At 54.6% G+C, this 17,322-nt stretch overlaps 1 protein-coding gene across 5 annotated transcripts; it reads right to left on the minus strand.

Annotated features, from left to right (window-relative positions):
- Positions 1 to 349: 349 nt before the first annotated feature.
- Positions 350 to 9,903, minus strand: POLM (DNA polymerase mu). Of its 5 annotated transcripts, XM_066354469.1 has the most exons (11): positions 9,583 to 9,899; positions 8,484 to 8,664; positions 7,744 to 7,842; positions 7,412 to 7,582; positions 6,310 to 6,381; positions 4,199 to 4,319; positions 2,225 to 2,357; positions 1,995 to 2,097; positions 1,664 to 1,903; positions 1,506 to 1,589; positions 350 to 1,358 (listed from the first exon to the last, which is right to left on the minus strand). In XM_066354469.1, the coding sequence occupies exons 1-11, from the start codon at positions 9,762 to 9,764 to the stop codon at positions 1,272 to 1,274; spliced, it is 1,473 nt and encodes a 490-aa protein (XP_066210566.1). In that variant the 5' UTR covers positions 9,765 to 9,899; the 3' UTR covers positions 350 to 1,271. The 5 variants fall into 5 exon arrangements, with proteins under 5 accessions (XP_066210566.1, XP_066210571.1, XP_066210567.1 ...); XM_066354474.1 differs by lacking the exon at positions 1,995 to 2,097 and having other exon boundaries at positions 2,225 to 2,349; positions 9,583 to 9,903; XM_066354470.1 differs by lacking the exon at positions 2,225 to 2,357 and having other exon boundaries at positions 1,995 to 2,224; positions 9,583 to 9,901.
- Between the last annotated feature and the right edge of the window lie 7,419 nt (positions 9,904 to 17,322).

Raw genomic sequence — 17,322 nt, forward strand, 5'->3', positions numbered from 1 at the left:
TCATTTGCAGCCATGACTGTACTTAAAACAGTGAAAGACCAAAATCAGGAACAAGACAAGGACATCTGCTCTTGCCAAATTTGTTCTAGCCACAGCAATTAGGCAAGAAAAAGAAATAGGAGGCATCCAGATTAAAAAGGAAGTAAAACTATCTCTTTCCAGATGCTATGGCCTTATATATAGGAAATCATAAGGAAGCCACCAAAAGATAATTATATTTAATAAAAAGTTCGGCAAGATTCTATTATAGAAAAATCAACTGCATGTCTACACGCTAGCAATGAACAATGAGAAGATAAAATCAACAAAATTCCACTTACATAACATCAAAAGAAAAAATACTTAGGAATAAATTGAACAAAAGTATAAAAGTTTTATTCTGAAAATATAAAATATCACTAAAACTACAGGAGATATAAATACATGGAAAGGGACCCTATAGTTACAGTTTAGAAGGCAATATTGTTAAGATGGCAACTCTTCTTGGATTGATCTACAGATTCAGTTGTACCCTCTATCAAAGTCCCAGAGGGCATCTTTGTAGATTCCACACTGATCCCTGTGAGGATCTGGGATGTACTGAGCAAGGAGGGGGAACTCTGGAAGGCTTTGCACAAGGAGTGACACCACATGACCTGCTTTGAACAGACCTTAAAGGAGCAAAGGTAGAGACAAAGGTTCTAGTTGGGGCGTGGGGCTAACCCAGGGAGGAGGCAGTGGTCAGCACTGCAAGTTCTCTTCCTTCCGGCTCCCTCCCCCCAGGCCTGCTCTTTTTCCACATGCTCAAGCTCACCCTTCAGCACCCCCACAGTACACACCTAGGGGCAAGAGCTCCAGCCTCTACTGCCAAGCTCTGTGTGAAAAGCACTCACCATCCGTGACCTTAAGGTCTACAAACCCCACAAGGAAGGCACCATTCAGGTTCCCACTATACAGAGAGCAGAGCCTGTGGACTGTGACCCAGGGTCAGAGGGCCATGATGTCCCCACCTCAGGGACAGTGGCGGGGGGCCGGACAGAGAGAAGACACCCCAGCCCCGCAAAGCAACACTACAGAAAACAGCCTGGTTTGCTCCATGTTCTCATTTCATTGTGTCTTGGGTGGCGTGTGCACGGGGTCGAGGGGGTGCACAAAGGAGGCTCCACCCAGGTAGGTGAGGGCTGGGGCCGCATCTTCTGCGTGTATGGTCAGAGGACAAGAGCATCCACGCGTCTGGCTGGCTGAGTGCGCCCCCGCTTCCTGAAGACTGTCAGTGGGGCCAGCAGAGGGGATCAGGCGTTTCTCTGCTCTGGGGGAAGGTATGCAAGGCCCAGGTGTCTGAAGATGTCTTCCTCTGCAGCCACAGGGAAAACCGTCTTCTGCAACGGGAGTAGGGGCCTTGGTGTCTGGGACCCCTCCACCACAGTGTCCCTGAGAAAGGCTGGGAGAGCCCAGCCCAGGGGGGCTGTGACTCAGGGCCCCTCTGTGGATTCCAGGCTCCCCTGCCTCCTGCCCCAGAAACACACCTGCTCTGGGTCAAACAGCCCATGGCTATTCAGCCACAAACCCTTCTCCTTCCGGCTGAATCGGCGAAGCTCGCGCTCAAAATGCTGGGGGGAAAGCGAGGTGTCAGCAGGGTCATAGCCAAGCCCAGGGAAGCCCGAGCAGCTTACTGCCTGCCTACCTTGGAGCCAGTCCAGCCAAGCAGAGCAAAGGGGAACTGGCTGATGGGGGTGACCACCAGGTCCACACGCACAGCCTTCCAGGTGGGGCAGGGCCTCTGGAGCTCCCCAATAGCAGCCCCTGGGGGTCTGGGCAGGCGGAAAATGCAGAAACTCCGCTCATAAGTGTCCATGGTGTTGCTCGGCCAGGTCAGGTGGGTGGGGTCTCCGCGGTGGCGGTACTGGTGGTACAGGACAAAGCCCTGGGGAGGGCGCACACAGGTATGCTGGGCCTTGTCCGTGCGCCTGGAGAGCAGGACCCAGCAGCACCCTTGGGAGGTGGGAAGCCCTCACCTGCTGCTCGAGGTAGCACATCACTCTGGGCAGTAGCCCGGCCTCCTGGCCATCCTGGGGGTGGGTGATGAGGAAGTCCACATCGTGGCCCTGCATCTTCCCCCTGAAGGGGCAAGTCTGACCTCCAAGCCAGCCGGGAACAGGCTGTTCTCCCAACACCCTTCCATGTGGGAAGGCCCCCTCAGCAGCCCAGCTTACAACTGAGCTGGAGCACACGCGGGGCCCCATACCTGCGGAAGCCGCCAGCCAGTGTGACAGTGGCCCCGGGAAGGGCCCGCCCCACAGCTGCCTCCACCACCTGCTGCAGGGCCTCCACGTCCTGACGCTGGACTGCGGTGCTCAGGTCCTGGTAGTGCTGGAGTCCTGCGGGCAGCATGGCTCTCCAGACTGCTCCGCCCGCCCTGTCTGTCTCTCCACTATCCCCTCTTCCCTTTTAAATACACTTCACAGCCTGACCTGTGGTGGCGCAGTGGGTAAAGCGTCAACCTGGAAATGCTGAGGTCGCCGGTTCGAAACCCTGGGCTTGCCTGGTCAAGGCACATATGGGAGTTGATGCTTCCAGCTCCTCCCCCCTTCTCTCTCTGTCTCTCTCTCCTCTTTCTCCCTCTCTCTCTCTCCTCTCTAAAAATGAATAAATAAAATTTAAAAAATAAATAATACACTGCTCACAAAAATGAGGGGATATTTCAAAATGAATATAAAGCGATAAAATAAAGAAGAATTTGATTTTTTTTATTAAACAAGAACATCAGAAAAACAAAGGACAAGTCAAAGAAGTTGTTCGATTATGCAAATGAAATGCAAAACCAACTTTGACTTTTTATTTCATTGGTGAAAATGCACTATAGGCTGAAATGAAGTACTGGAGTACATGCACGTTCTCTGATCCCCTAATTTTTATGAGCAGTGTATTAAACTTTTTTTTTTTAATTTATTCATTTTAGAGAGGAGAAGGAGAGACAGAGAGAGACAGAGAGAAGAGACAGAGAGAGAAGGGGGGAGGAGCTGGAAGCATCAACTCCCATATGTGCCTTGACCAGGCAAGCCCAGGGTTTCGAACCGGCGACCTCAGCATTTCCAGGTCGACGCTTTATCCACTGCGCCACCACAGGTCAGGCCTATTAAACTTTTATTTAGAGATAATTGCAGATTCATTTACAGCTGAAAGAAGTAATAGACATCCCTTGTGCCTGCCACCCAGCTCTCTCAACATAAGTTCTTAGCCTGTCGGGTGCTGACACACACTCTTTCCAATGCCTGTCTTCCTGTTGGCAGAGTGGGGCCAGGCGTCCATAAAGGACACGAGGAAGACGGCTCCAGCACTTAAGAACAAGCACCAGTTTAGCCCAAGTGCATGTCCTCAGCTGCCAGGAGTCCCTGTACCCCCCACATGCAGAAGGAGAGGTTTGAGTGTGGGAGTGATAGTGCTGGCAGCTGCAGGGAGTGCTGCTGGCCAATCAGCTTTACTGGGACCAGCGGATGTGACCACCTAATGCTTTCCTGGACACAGCTCTGCTGGTCTCATTCCCACCCACTGACCAGGCTAGTCTCCAGGACCCTGGGTAGCCTTCCCTCCTCTAGTCCCTGGGAAGATGTTCAAAGAGGTGGAAGGTGCTGGGCTGTGGGGCTCGTTCAGCAGGACTCCCCCTCACCCCAGGGCCACACAGACAACTCTGTCCAACGTCTGTGGCCTGCTGGCTCACTGAGGTGCTCGTGAAATCCCACCCTTTACAGAGAACATCAACGAGGCTCAAAGAATCTCCATCTCAGGGCCACGGTCACCTCTCTAGTAAGTGGCAGAGATGGGACTCAAGTCCAGGACAACTCTCAAGTTCACGTTCTTCCTACCACACAGGTCCCCTCACCAGCAGTCAATGGGCCAGAGTGCCAAGCACCACACTGGCAAGGTGTGCCCAGGGCCCAGGCTGTTCAGGAGTAAGAAGCCCAGGCCTGGTCCAATCTAAGCCTAGCCTAGAGGTTCTGAACATCAAGTGAACTATTGTGATCATCACCGCCCACAGAGACAGAGCTCAAATGGACCTGGCTCCGGCCGGTGGGACCCCAGGAAGCCACCAAAAATGACTGCATCACAGCGGGTCCCTCCGCTCTGAGCCCCAGCCAGGCAGCCTCAGCACCAGGTGCAGGAAGCTGTCAGGCTCCAGTGCTTTGGGAAAGCCCAAGGTGCAGCCCACTCGGAAGGTCACCTGCTTTCTGCTGTTGGGTCAGTCTCTGCACCTGCTCCCGGATATCGTCCAGCGTCCGTAGCCCTTCCCGGTACCACCGGTCAGCAGTCCTTACTCCAACCCCGAAGATCTGGGTGAAGAGCTGTTGGGAGAGCAGAGCCCCGTCAGGGGCTCCAGTCTCCTCCCCTAAGAGAGGTCTCTCCCAGGACAGGCACAGCGCCACCAGGCACCTCACAGCCGCTGGAAGACACTACTGCATTTCTTCTCCTTGACAAACGCAAACACAAAGGGCTGTTTGTTGCAGCGGGAGCTGGAATAATGCAGGCCTGAGGCTGACTACCCAGCACGTGCCACTACCCAGCCATCACTCAGCACAGACATCCAAGCCAGTGGGGACGACCTGACTGGAGCCGACCTCTCCTGGGGTGGCTGCCTGTCTCCCACAGGTCTCCTGACCCCAGCCCAAGCAAGTCACCTGTCTCTTACAGCTCATTGGTTAGGGTAGGCACCTGCTCTAGGCCAGCCACTCAGAGCCTGTCCCTGGGAATTTCTGAAACTAAAACAGAAGATCAGGTCCATAGAGGGTAGAGGCTGTAATGTGTGGCAGGAGCACCTACTGCAGCAATGTCTGACCGGTGGAAGCAGCCAGCATGCAGAGGGTGTCCCAAGCCCTGCTTCTCGCAAATCCACGGCACCCTGCCTTCTTGAGCTGTGTGGACCACCCTGTCCTCGATCCCCTTAACCAACATGAGCTGTGTCACTGTCACAAAAAGCATCTTCACAGAAAAATACTGAGAATAACCTAATCATATTGTTTATAAAAATAATTGTTGGCCCTGGCTGGGCAGCCCAATTGGTTAAAGCATCATCCACCAAAGTTGCAGGTTTGATCCCTGGTCAGGGCACATACAGAAAGCAAGCAATGAACGCATAAATAAGTGGAACAAACAGATGTTTCTTTCTAAAAAGTCAATACATTAAAAAAGAAAGAAAGAAAGAAAAGAAACATTTTTAAAAATAACTAAGTTTTTGGCCCTGGCCGGTTGGCTCAGCGGTAGAGCGTCAGCCTGGCGTGCAGGAGTCCCGGGTTCGATTCCCGGCCAGGGCACACAGGAGAAGCGCCCATCTGCTTCTCCGCCCCTCCCCCTCTCTTTCCTCTCTGTCTCTCTCTTCCCCTCCCGCAGCCGAGGCTCCACTGGAGCAAGGTTTGCCCGGGCGCTAAGGATGGCTCTGTGGCCTCTGCCTCAGGCACTGGAATGGCTCTGATTGCGGCAGAGCGATGCCCCAGATGGGCAGAGCATTGCCCCCTGGTGGGCATCCCGGGTGGATCCCAGTCGGGCGTGTGCGGGAGTCTGTCTGCCTCCCCGTGTCCAGCTTCGGAAAAATACAAAAAATAAAATAAAATAAAATAAATAACTAATTTTTAAGTACTTCCTTGCAGGCTCGAATGCCTCCTGGGACTCCAGGCAGCCCACAAGGAGGCAGATAGCCCTCCCCTCTCTGTGCTTCCTCACTCTCACTAGCTCCTACAGCCCATTCTCCACCTCTGTCCTTCACATGTGCCTCCTACCCCACCTCGAAGCCTGCTTTGATCCTCCCAACACCGGGGCCACCACCCCCAGCAGCAGTGACCCAGCCATCCAGGGAAGCCTCCCTGCCCCACAAGTCAGCCATCTGACAACCATCCTCCAGCCACAAAAGCAGGTGTTCAAGTGGCAAGATGGGGCATTGGGACCAGCAGCTCCACATCAGATCAGAGGGGAGGGGCTTAGGACACAGGTGGGCCGACACCAAGAAATCAGAGCCCGAGACCAGACAGACGGAGGGAGTGCACGGGCGAGTGGCGCACTCGTCCCTGTGGCATGCTGTACTCAGGTGCTCTGCTTAAGATGACAGAGAAGGTAACACATTGGGGACTATTCTGTCAACAATCCAACGAGGACAGGTAGTGCTGAGCGACCTAGAATGTTCCTGTGCTCAAAACAAGCTTCTCCTTGAAATCTGTTTGGCTGCCTCATACATCTCAGATGTCAGCTGCCACTTCCTCAGAGACCTCCTCTGACCCCTGGGTGGGTCACTCGGGGAAGGAACGAGGGCCCATGTGCCTCTGCTGCGGTCCACTTTGTGTGTACCTTCATGCTCTGGTACCTCTCTGAGAGCCGGACTCTCTCCACCTCCTCACACAAGCCATGTTCCAGCAGCTCCTGTGGCCGAAACAAAGCAAAACCCAGCCTGATCACAGAGCAGAGCAGAGCTGGGGGCCAAAACCCAGCAGACCCCACACTCAGCAGGCAGCTCTGCAGTGTCAGGATCTGAGGGTCTTGCAAACAGTCACTGTGCCCCAAAGCTACTCGCCTCGTCCCTCAGTTAAGTAGCAATATATGTAAACAACTGCTTCTCAAAACATAAGTGATAAATTCAATGTGGCTTCATTTAAAAGCATAACTGGGCCCTGGCCGGTTGGCTCAGTGGTAGAGCGTCGGCCTGGCGTGCAGAAGTCCAGGGTTCGATTCCCGGCCAGGGCACACAGGAGAGGTGCCCATCTGCTTTTCCACCCCTCCCCCTCTCCTTCCTCTCTGTCTCTCTCTTCCCCTCCCGCAGCCAAGACTCCATTGGAGCAAAGATGGCCCGGACGCTGGGGATGGCTCCTTGGCCACTGCCCCAGGCGCTAGAGTGGCTCTGGTCGCAACAGAGCAACCCCCGGAGGGGCAGAGCATCGCCCCCTGCTGGGCGTGCCGGGTGGATCCTGGTCGGGCGCATGCGGGAGTCTGTCTGACTGTCTCTCCCCGTTTCCAGCTTCGGAAAAATACAAAAAAACAAAAACAAAACAAAAATATAAATAAATAAAAGCATAACTGAATTCGAAAGTATCTTTTGTCATGACATCCTATCCCAGCGAGGTGTACAAAGCACAACTTTCCTCAAACACTGTGCACTTACACGAGGTGCTCATACTCAGGGCTCCTCTGCCACATCCTGGACAGTTTCGGCCAACGCCAACAGCGCCAGCTACCAGCCCTGCGGCCCCCGAGTCCTCTCAGCCACCCTAGAGCAGATGCTGTGGCCCTATTTCATGAGGTATCTGGTGGAAAATAACTTGCCCCTGCCTGGGAGCCTGTGGCCTCCCCCCCAGCTGGGCTGAACTACAGAGCCACCTGCTGTCACCAGGCTCTGGCCTCCTAGACAATCACTTGAGTTCACAACTTCGTCTTGCTAACTGTGGTGAGCACCTACCTGGATGACCCTGCAGGAATGTTCTCCAAAGTGGGGCAGGCCCTGCAGCTGGCTCGGGGCTGTGACCGGGAAGGGCAGCGCCTTGAGCACGGAGGCTGCTCTGCAGAAGGAGATGAGACGGCCCTCACTGCCTTCAAAGCCTGCCGCCTCCGCCAGCACCTCCAGAGCCTCCTGCAGGTAGGGACCTTTCATGAGGGTAGGGTGGGTAGGAGTCCCATCCACTTCTCCAGCTTTGACCCACCTGTCCCCATGGCTGGGACAAGGCAGAGTAGGCAGTGCTCACAGGAGCAGACCTGGCCCCAGCTCAGGGAGGCTGGGAACCCATGGCTCACCGAGAGGCTGGTGTTGTGGTGTGTGAGGGGCGTGGGACGCTGGCAGGCATAGGGTGCCATCCATACTGGGCTTGGCAGCCCTTTCCTGGGCACAGCCACCTAGGGATGGGCGACGAACAAGCCACTTTGAGGTTGCAGGGCTGGCAGCCCCTGAAGCCTTGCCTCTCCTGGGTGGTCACCTGGGTCTCTCAAGCATGCAGGACAAAAGCCAACTCTGAGAGGATGAGACTACCAGAGACCTAGGGCAAAGGCGGCAATGCCCTACAGAGCACGCCAACAGTGGCTCCTCAGGCCCGAGGGGCTGCAGTGATACCATCTGCCACCCTCATGGGGTACTTCCTGCCAAGGCACATGCTGCACGTGCCTCACTGCCAACCCCACCTCATCACTAAGGCAGAGTCAGAATTTTAGCCCCAAGCCCACGCTTGCGTCCCTCATCTCTGCTGACCCAGGAACTATGGAGGCAGGGCAGAGGCCTCCTGCTGGCCCTCAGGTCTTCTCACTTATGGGTCACACTCTTCTATTTGGTTTACCAGAATGGCCTAAAGATGCTAAAAACAAGCTAACCCTAAGAGAGTCTGCAGCAACAGAGACAGCAGAAGTGGGCATGGCCTGGTGGGGTGGTCTACGCAGAACCTGCACCGCCCACATCATTTGGACACTGCTGCTGGTCACCTGTCTCAGCTGAGCTATCCTGGGCCTTTCTCTGTGGTCCTACACTAATCGTCTACTCAGCTCACCTCCAGACGGTGCCGGCCCTGCACAGGGACTGGTTGCCCAGCTGCCATGCTCTCTGTGAACCAGCTGATGTCCAGCAGTGCTGGGCGGGTGCAACCTGGGGGAGGGGCTGCCCTGCTCTCCTGCCAGCAGATGGCCTCCTCAGCTGAGGTCTGCTCCATCACCACATGTGTCACCGCAGAGCTGGGCAGAGGGAAGAGAGGGATGAAGCCCAGAGCCCTTGCCCATGCCTGCCCTCCTCCTGCTTCACTCCACACCTGCAAGCTGTGCTCTGCCTGGTGAGAACTACTCACTCTTCGAGTGTCACCTTCTCAGAGGGACCTGCCTGTCTTCTCCTGGTGCCCGCCACCCAACCCACAGAGCTGTGGTCCTCTGATCTAGCTACCATCACAAGCCCAGCAAGATTTTGTGTTGTCTGTCTCCCCCCCTCCCCTCAGACAGGAAGTCCTCAGAGGCAAGGACCAGGGGATCTTCATCTAAGGGCTGGAGCCAGGCAGCCTGGGTGTGCACCTGAGCTTGCCACACACTTGCTGTGTCTCCCTGGGCACCTTAGTTCTTCTGTGACTTTCTCCCCTGTAAAGCAGGTATAATGCCGCTCTCTTGTAGGGTTGTTGTGAAGATTAAATGAACTAATAAGCGAGAGGGCTGGACCCTTCTCTGCTGAGTGGGTCTGCCCACCCCTGGGAAGGGCTGGCCCTCGGTTTGTCTGCTCTTCCAAATCCAAACCTGTGGAGACGCGGCTCCCTCACTCTCAGCACTGCCTCTGCAGCCACTAACGTCTGGCCCTCGGGGAGCTTCGCGCAAGTCATTTTCCCAGTCCCCGGGACAGGCGGCAGGAGGAGCTCACTAAGGCAGAGCGCTGGGCAGCTAAAAAGCCCCTACGTGAACCGCTCCGCGTCCCACAAGCCTCCCGGCTTTAACCGCTCGCGCCCCGCACAGGAGAGGCGATGGAGAGAGGCCAGGACGTCCCAGGCTGACTTGGACTCCGGAGACTGCGGGTGCTGCAGGCCGGTCAGCTGCGGGCGAGTTTTCAGACGGCAGAAGCCGAGCTGCTAAAAAACCCCGCGTAGGGTCCCGGCCGGCCGCGCGCGCCGCACGCACCTGTAGGCGTCCAGCACGCGGAAGCCCTTGGACAGCGCCAGGCGCGAGAGGAAGTCCCGGCGGCTGCGGCCCATGCGCCGCTCCGCCAGGTAGATGGCGACGCCGGGGAAGCGCACGGCGGGGGACAGGATGCCAGGGGGGGCCCCGCCCCCGCCCCGCGGCCGCCGCCGTCGCGGGAGCATCGGGCAGGACCTGGCGCACCACGTTGAAGGCCGCCGTGGGAAACCGCGGCCGGAAGGAAGGCGGAAGGAAGCCGACTGGAAGGGGAAGTGGCGCGAGGCCCCGCGCCTACAGGCGAGCCCCGCCCCATGCAAATGAGGCTCGGGGTGGTCCCACGGGATTGGGTGTCCTGGCCGCTCGGCGCCAGAGGCGCCCCCTGCAGGCAAATAGCACCAGAGGACACGCCTTCCCACGGGAGGCGCGGGGCGCCTGAGACCCCCACCCCCCCCCACCCCGGGACCAGAGTGGCCGCGGAGACCCGGCGGCGAGGGGCCCCCGACTGCGCACCGGGGCAGCTGCGGGAGCCGGGAACGTGCTGGTGCAGCGGCCGCTTCCAGCCCGGGAAAGGTTTCCAGTCGAATGGCGCTGGAACAACTGGCCAGCCAGCTGGAAAAATAGAAGTCGGCTCCCTCCCGCTCTCCTTAACACCAAAATAAAATCCAGATGGACCAAACATGCAAATCTAAAAGAGAAACAAAGAACGTACTGGAAAAAAAATAAGTGGATTTTAGTCTGTGTTTCGCAATAAACCAGAAACACTGAAAGAAAAGAATGAGCAGCTTGACTTCATACACATGTAAAATGTATTCAAAATTGAAAAGCAACGCGGAGGGAAAAGTGTCAACACATTCTGAAAGTAAGCCTAATTCATGTAATTATGAAAATTTCCACAGATAAATAAGAAAAAGGCAATGATCTAATGGAAAAATTGGCTCCAGTAGGTGCCTCCATGAATTGCACCAGTAGGCAATTCATAGAAGAAAAGCTGCCGTGTTGCCTGACCTCTCCAATCATTGGAGAAATGCAAATACAAGGGCGACGGACATCTCCACCTGTTTCATTGTCAAACGTTTAAGAAATTGATCACACGTGTGAAGGAATTAGCAATTTGCAGGAAGAACTTTTTGAAAACCAATTTGGCAATGATATCTAACAAAACAAAAACAAAAATCACACCTAGCAATTCCTTTTCCAAGATAGGGATTGTCCTGAGTCTACCGATCAGGTTGGGAAAGCTGACATCTTGGAAATAGTGAATGTTCCTGTTTGTCTCTCTCACTTTGAGGCATTATGTTTTGGAATCTCGTTGTTACAGTAGTGTAGCCATGCTTAGATGAACAGATGGAACAGGCCCGGTGCAACCCCTGTCCCAGCCTTCTCCTCCATCACCCCACATCAGTATCAGTGGGCACGGGACTGAGGGAGGCAGGTGACTCAGCCTCCCACACCAGCTCCCAGGCTGCCCTCCTGGGGCCCAGGACACAGGCTCCAGGAAGCTGGGCTGTGTCCCCTCCTTCATTCCCTCCCCCATGTCTCCTCCAGCGGGCAGGGAAAGGGGAGCTACCTGGTCCTCTGTAAGGGGTGGGAGCCTTGTTCCCTATCTGTGGGTCCCATCTCTCCTCAGGGATCAGTCCTCTATCCCATGTGACCATTTCCTTTCCTTCTAATGTCCTCTGTCTTTGGCCAGGGCACTTGGGTTCTGTTCTGGGGTGGCAGAGGCAGCTTTGTGTGTGTGTGCGTGTGCGTGATAGAGACAGGGAGAGAGAAACAGATAGGGACAGACAGGAAGGGAGAGAGAGGAGAAGCATCAGTTCCTCGTTGTGGCACCTTAGGTGTTCATTGACTGCTTTCTCATATGTGCCTTGACCCAGGGAGGGGCTACAGCAGACCGAGTGACCCCTTGCTCAAGCCAGCAACCCCGTGTTCAAGCTGGTGAGCCTGCACTCAAGCTGGTGACCTTGGAGTTTTGAACCTGCGTCCTCCACGTCCCAGTTCAACACTATCCACTGTGCCACTGCCTGGTCAGGTGAAGTAGCTTTTAATGACCCATCACACCTAGGGGCCTACCCAGAGTTGGCTCATTAGAACAAAACACACTCCATTCACCCAGGAAACTCCAAAGGTTTCAGGAGCTCTGTGCTAGCAATTGGGGGCAGTGAGCAATATGTTTATTTTTTATAATCTCACAGATGAGACCTGGTGTGCCTGGCTCAGTTACAGACCTCCCTGATTAGGTGTTTCCAAAACACCTGGATGATTGTCTAACAAACTGTTACTTGCTCTCTCAGGGAAGTGGGGTGGTCTAAAACTCAATAAAACTTTTTAAAAATTAATTTTAGCCAGAGAGGCAGAGAAAGAGAGAGACAGAAACATTGATCTGTCCCTGTATGTGCCCTGACCAGGGATCAAACTGACAACCTCTGTGCTTCTAGCCAAAGCTGTAAGCAAGGGAGCTATCTAGCTAGGGCTCAATAAAACTTATAAGCGTTTTATTTTGCCTGTTTGTGTTTTCTATTTTGTTCTCTGATGAGCACTTGTGTAATAAACAACCTTGACATAAGATGTGTTCAATGGGCCCACAGCCAGGAGCCCCAGAAGTTGAGGAGTTGCTGCGTTAGTCAGGTGGGGTGCTGAGCCAGGGGTGTGAGTAGATATGGGGCAGGCAGTGGGCACTGGTGGCCCTGAGGCTTCCCAGTCCCTCCCTCTGTTTCTGATGACCCACGGCTGGAAGGATTCCAGACCCATCAGCAAGTTGGCAGGACCACCCGGTGTCCAGCCAGGCAAACAGGGGCCGTGCACAGATATTCACACCTGTGGCGCTGCAAGCCCAGGAAGGAACACAAGCTCACGTGGGAAGTGGCATCTAAAATGACGTCGGGGGGCCAGCAGGGGGCGCGCTCAGCTCTAGTGGATCTCTGAGCCCAACGAGAAGAGAAGAAGTGTCCATCACAGCTTCCTCTCCAGCGTCTGGCCCTGCACCTCCCGCACCAATACGCCGCATGTACCGAACTGCTGTTCTCTGTTGTTCCTGCGTAAACCGATCTTGCTGGAGAAATATTTGTGTAGAAAACAGCGGGATCGGGCACAGTCACTCTCAATGCTCACAGCTGCTCTGTCACCAAACCTGGGTGGGTGGGGTCGCTGCCCCACTCCCCACACACTCTCAAGGCCCATCAGCTACCCACGAGTCCACACTGACCAGTGTCTGACCAGCTGCCTACAGAGCAGGGCCGGTACTGGCCTTCCTCTCCCCACCTCCCCTGTAACTGCTCTTCCCCAGGCCCTGCTAGGACCCTTGCCCTCTAGTTCCCAACCAGTCTTCCTCCTGTGTCCCATTGACAGCAGCATCTGATGGCCCCACTCTCCAGCAGGCTGCACAGGTGTGCCTGTCCTTCTGGAGGGGGGTAGAGGGATGTGGGGCGCAGCAAGAGTTTCTTCAAGCTTCTCCTTGAACCAATTAGTTCTTGTCCCACATGCCAAAATAGTCACATGGCCAAGTCAGTGGAGTGGGAGATCCAGTAACTGTTTTTCTGTTGTCTGACTTTGGACACACTGATAGCAGAGGAGGGAAGAGGCCCTCTACCCCCAGCACCTGTGGGATGGCCTGTCAGGGCTCAGTTGCTTTAATGGGTGTATTGGTCAGGTCCTCCAGAGAAACAAAACCCTTAGGATATATATAGAGATTTATTACAAAAGATTGGCCCACATGATTATGGAACCTAAGTCCTGCAGTCTGCCATCTGCAAGTTGGGGTGGGTGTGGGGTGGGGCAGGAAACCTGGTGGTCCAGACCCAGAAGCCTGAGAATGAGGAACGGGGGCACTGGCCATCTGCTTTCTCAGCTCACGGATTCAGATGAGTGACTCTCTTCTGGAGACACCCTCACAGTTGTGCCCACAACTGTCTGGGTGTCCTGGAGCCCACTCAGTGGACACACATTAGTTGTCACACTGGGTTTCTGTTCTTTGTACCCCAGTCAGTGATCCTGAATGACAGCGGTTTCTCAGCTCTGCCCACACCAGGACATTCTTTGTCTTTGAGGATTTGATATAGGAAAAGTAGTGCTCGGTATATTTTAATTGGTATTTTTATGATTTCTATTAAGGTCAACATTTTTACATATGTTTATTGTCCACTTATGTTTCTTCTTTTGTGAGTTACCTGAATAGATCTCATCCCTCACTTAGAAAAAAACAGAGCTCTAGTTAGCTCAGTCAGTTAGCATCATCCCAAAACACCCAAGTTGCGGTTAGATCCCCAGTTAGGGCACTTATGGGAAGCGACCAATGAATGCACAACTAAGTGGAACAACTAAGAATGCTCCCCTCCCTCTCTAAAATCAATCAATAAAATTTTATTTAAAAAAATGGACACAAACTAAAAATGGCTTGAAAAACATACAGAAATTTAACAGTTTCTCTTTACCAAAGGCTTACACTTTTTTTTTTTTTTTTTTTTTTTTTTACAGAGACAGAGTGAGTCAGAGAGAGGGATAGACAGGGACAGACAGACAGGAATGGAGAGAGATGAGAAGCATCAATCATTAGTTTTTCATTGCGTGTTGCAACACCTTAGTTGTTCATTGATTGCTTTCTCATATGTGCCTTGACCACGGCGGGCCTTCAGCAGACCAAGTAACCCCCTGCTGGAGCCAGCAACCCCGGGTTCAAGCTGGTGGGCTTTTTGCTCAAACCAGATGAACCCGCGCTCAATCTGGAGACCTCCGAGTCTTGAACCTGGGTCCTCTGCATCCCAGTCCGATGCTCTATCTACTGCGCCACCTCCTGGTCAGGCGTCTTACAATTTTTTATGCTTATTTCAGTGAATTCTTGAGTCACTTCACAAGGTGGAGGTAGTATCGTTATTACCCACTGTCCAGAGGACAGAAAATGAGGCTCAGCCCACAAACAGCTCCTAAAATATTCACTTCTTACCTAATTTTTCCCAGTGTTTTGTTTGCCTTTTGATTTTCAGTTTAACTTTGCAACCAAAGTTCTCTATCCTTTCTTCTACAGCCTCTACTTAGAATATAAACACACATCCCTGTTTCCTTTTAATACGTTGATGTTGTTTTTTAACATTGATGTTCTCTTTAACATCTACATCTAATTCCTCTAGAGTTGATGGTGTGATCTCTTTTTCCAGGAGACCCATGTTTGGAACTCAATGACCCTCCTTTCCCCTGGGACTTTCACAGGGATCACAGGGTCACACCTCACTTCCTTCCACACGCCTCCTCGCCTCCCTGGTGGGCCTGCTGCAGAATTAGTAATGGCCCTAGAAGCTGGTTTTCTGCTCTCAGCTGGGAAGGGAGGGGAGAAAGGCGGGGCAGTCCCCCTCCCACCCCCAGCTGGCTGTGGTGACCCCTCCGGTCTCCCAGGGGCTGGGTCCTGTGGTGAGTGGAAGGAATTTGGGTGAACTGTGCTCGCTCAGCAGTCTGAGCCTGGGGAGCTGGGCGGGGGCACAGGATGGTGGAAAATCACATGTGGTTTTCAAGTCATTGGAAACCAAGAAAATTGTTCTGCCAGTTGTGCACAGGGCAAGACACCATCTGGGACACCCCGGGTCCCATGCTTCTGGAGTCACCTCCCCACACCCTAGACTGACAGTAGGAGTCTTGGCCTGGGGGCAGATCCCCCCACTCAGGGCAGGACTGCACTACCTATGGTCAGTGCCCTTTCCTGTGCCCTCTGTCCTGGGGTCCTGTTGCTGACTTCTGGTTACCTCTAGCCTGACCATCAAGGGAAGGCTGGATCTCTGGGCAGAGCTCAGGGGGCACCTTGCTGATAGCTCTGTAAGGACTTGCCCAGTGATGCAGTGAGCCATCAGGGACATATGTTCACTTGTACAAATGGCCTGGGACCCAGGGGGTCTTTGTAAAGAGGTCACCAGGGGCAGGGTCCTCCAAGGACCCCTGCATTCCCTGGATATGGGTAGATGGAGGCTCCAGGCTCAGGACCCAGCCCCTCCCCATCTCCTGGGGCTGAAGGTGGAGATGAGCCTTACCCTCAAGCTTCCCAAGGCCCAGACCAGCATTGCCTCCAGGTCCCAACCCTCTGTGCAGCAACGATGCTGAGTTTGCTTGACCTTTGCTTGACCGGGAATATGTGGACAGGAGATGCCTCCGGAGAGTGGAGGGTGGTCTTACCATCACATCAGGGAGCCACCGTCACCCCTTACATCTGAGGTAACAACTGTTCACACCACAGCTTCAGGACAGGCTACTGGAAGGGGGGGGGGGGCAGGAAGTCCTCTCCCCGGGGGTGGGAATAGGATGGGGTGGAGCTGTTCCATCTGACAGCATTAACAAGTCAGGCTGTCTACAGCACCTTCCCTCCAGTCTGTGGGACTGACCCCACTGTAGTGGGAAGAGGGTGGGTTCTATTCCTTCTCACATCCGATCCAGCTCCTCACCCCCCTCCCAGTGTGGGAGCTTCTGGCACCTGTTGGGGCAGGGTTGGGGCGTGAGGCAAAGTGGCCTTGGTGCACACATGTGTTAGCATTACTTACACCTCCCCTCCACCCTCACCCCACCTCCCACAGCCTGCAGGTCCTCTGACCCTACTGGCCTCCGAGAAGACCCTGCTCCTGACTCTGGGTAGGGGCACCACTCCAGCTCTATCCCTCTGTGTGGGGAACCCCACCCTGTCAGGCGGTGCTAGGGCCCTCAGGGGTGACAGTGCAGGCCACGCCACTCTCTCTCCCTGTCCTTACATCAGTGGGCTCCACAGGCCTTGCCACCCCCACCCCAGCCGCAGGGAGCTCCACACATCCCAGCCCATGGCCATCTTCCCCAAAAACTCTTTTCTCACTCTGGGAGCCGGAAGGGTGGACCTGCCTGGGTGACCCTGTCACCTAACCTCCCTGCCAAGCCTAGTTCTGTTGTAGTACCCCGGATGGACAATCACTGGGAGACAGGAAGCTGGAGGAGGGGCCCTAGTGTGTCCAGCAGACCCCCCAGACTAGCTCACAGAATCCTTGGACATGGACACAGATTCCCTGCCTGGTGGTGGGGGCACTGGACCCTGGAAGGGTGAGCAACGGCCACAAGAAGCATGAGCCTCCCACTCCCTACCTGCCTTTCCCTGGGAAGTTTGGCTTAGATGCTGCCCTCTCAGCACACAGGGTCTCCTGATGGGCCTGACTGCCTCCCTGCATCCAGACACAGCCCTGGGCCCAGGTCTGAGGAACTCCCACGGTTGCGGTCTTAGAGCGAAGCGAGATCCCAGTCCCACCCACCGAGGGGGACTCGACCTGGCATGGAGAGCAGTCACCCCTCCTTTCCACCTGCCCAGACCCTCAGGGTGAAGGGGTACCAACTCCCTAGCCCCACCCCAGGGCCCAGCACCCCAAGAGGTCTTTGCTTATATTCCTGTGGGTGATTCACTGTGGCTGAGGGAAAGGTTCTTTCTATCCCTTCCTGATGTTTTCATGGCTTCTGTTTTCCCTGGCATGAGATGCTGGGCCCAAATCTGATCCATGTGTGAGCCAGCTGAACTGACCTCTGCGGGAAGTGACGCTCCACAGCCTCGGGCCTCACTGCCTTCACATTCAGCTGGGGGCAAGAGAGCAAATTCCAGGACAGTCCCAAGCAGTGTGATTCAGAGGTTCGTGGAGGACTTTTATGGGCAAAAGCTGACTTCATCTGCCTGCTGCCAGGACCAGCCTGAGGACACATGGCGGGGCAGGAACAGCCAGGAACAAGGAGGCCTGATGGGAAGACTGGGAGCCCAGTGGGTGC

Source organism: Saccopteryx leptura, chromosome 12 (genome assembly GCF_036850995.1).
Source record: "Saccopteryx leptura isolate mSacLep1 chromosome 12, mSacLep1_pri_phased_curated, whole genome shotgun sequence".
NCBI lineage: Eukaryota > Metazoa > Chordata > Mammalia > Chiroptera > Emballonuridae > Saccopteryx > Saccopteryx leptura.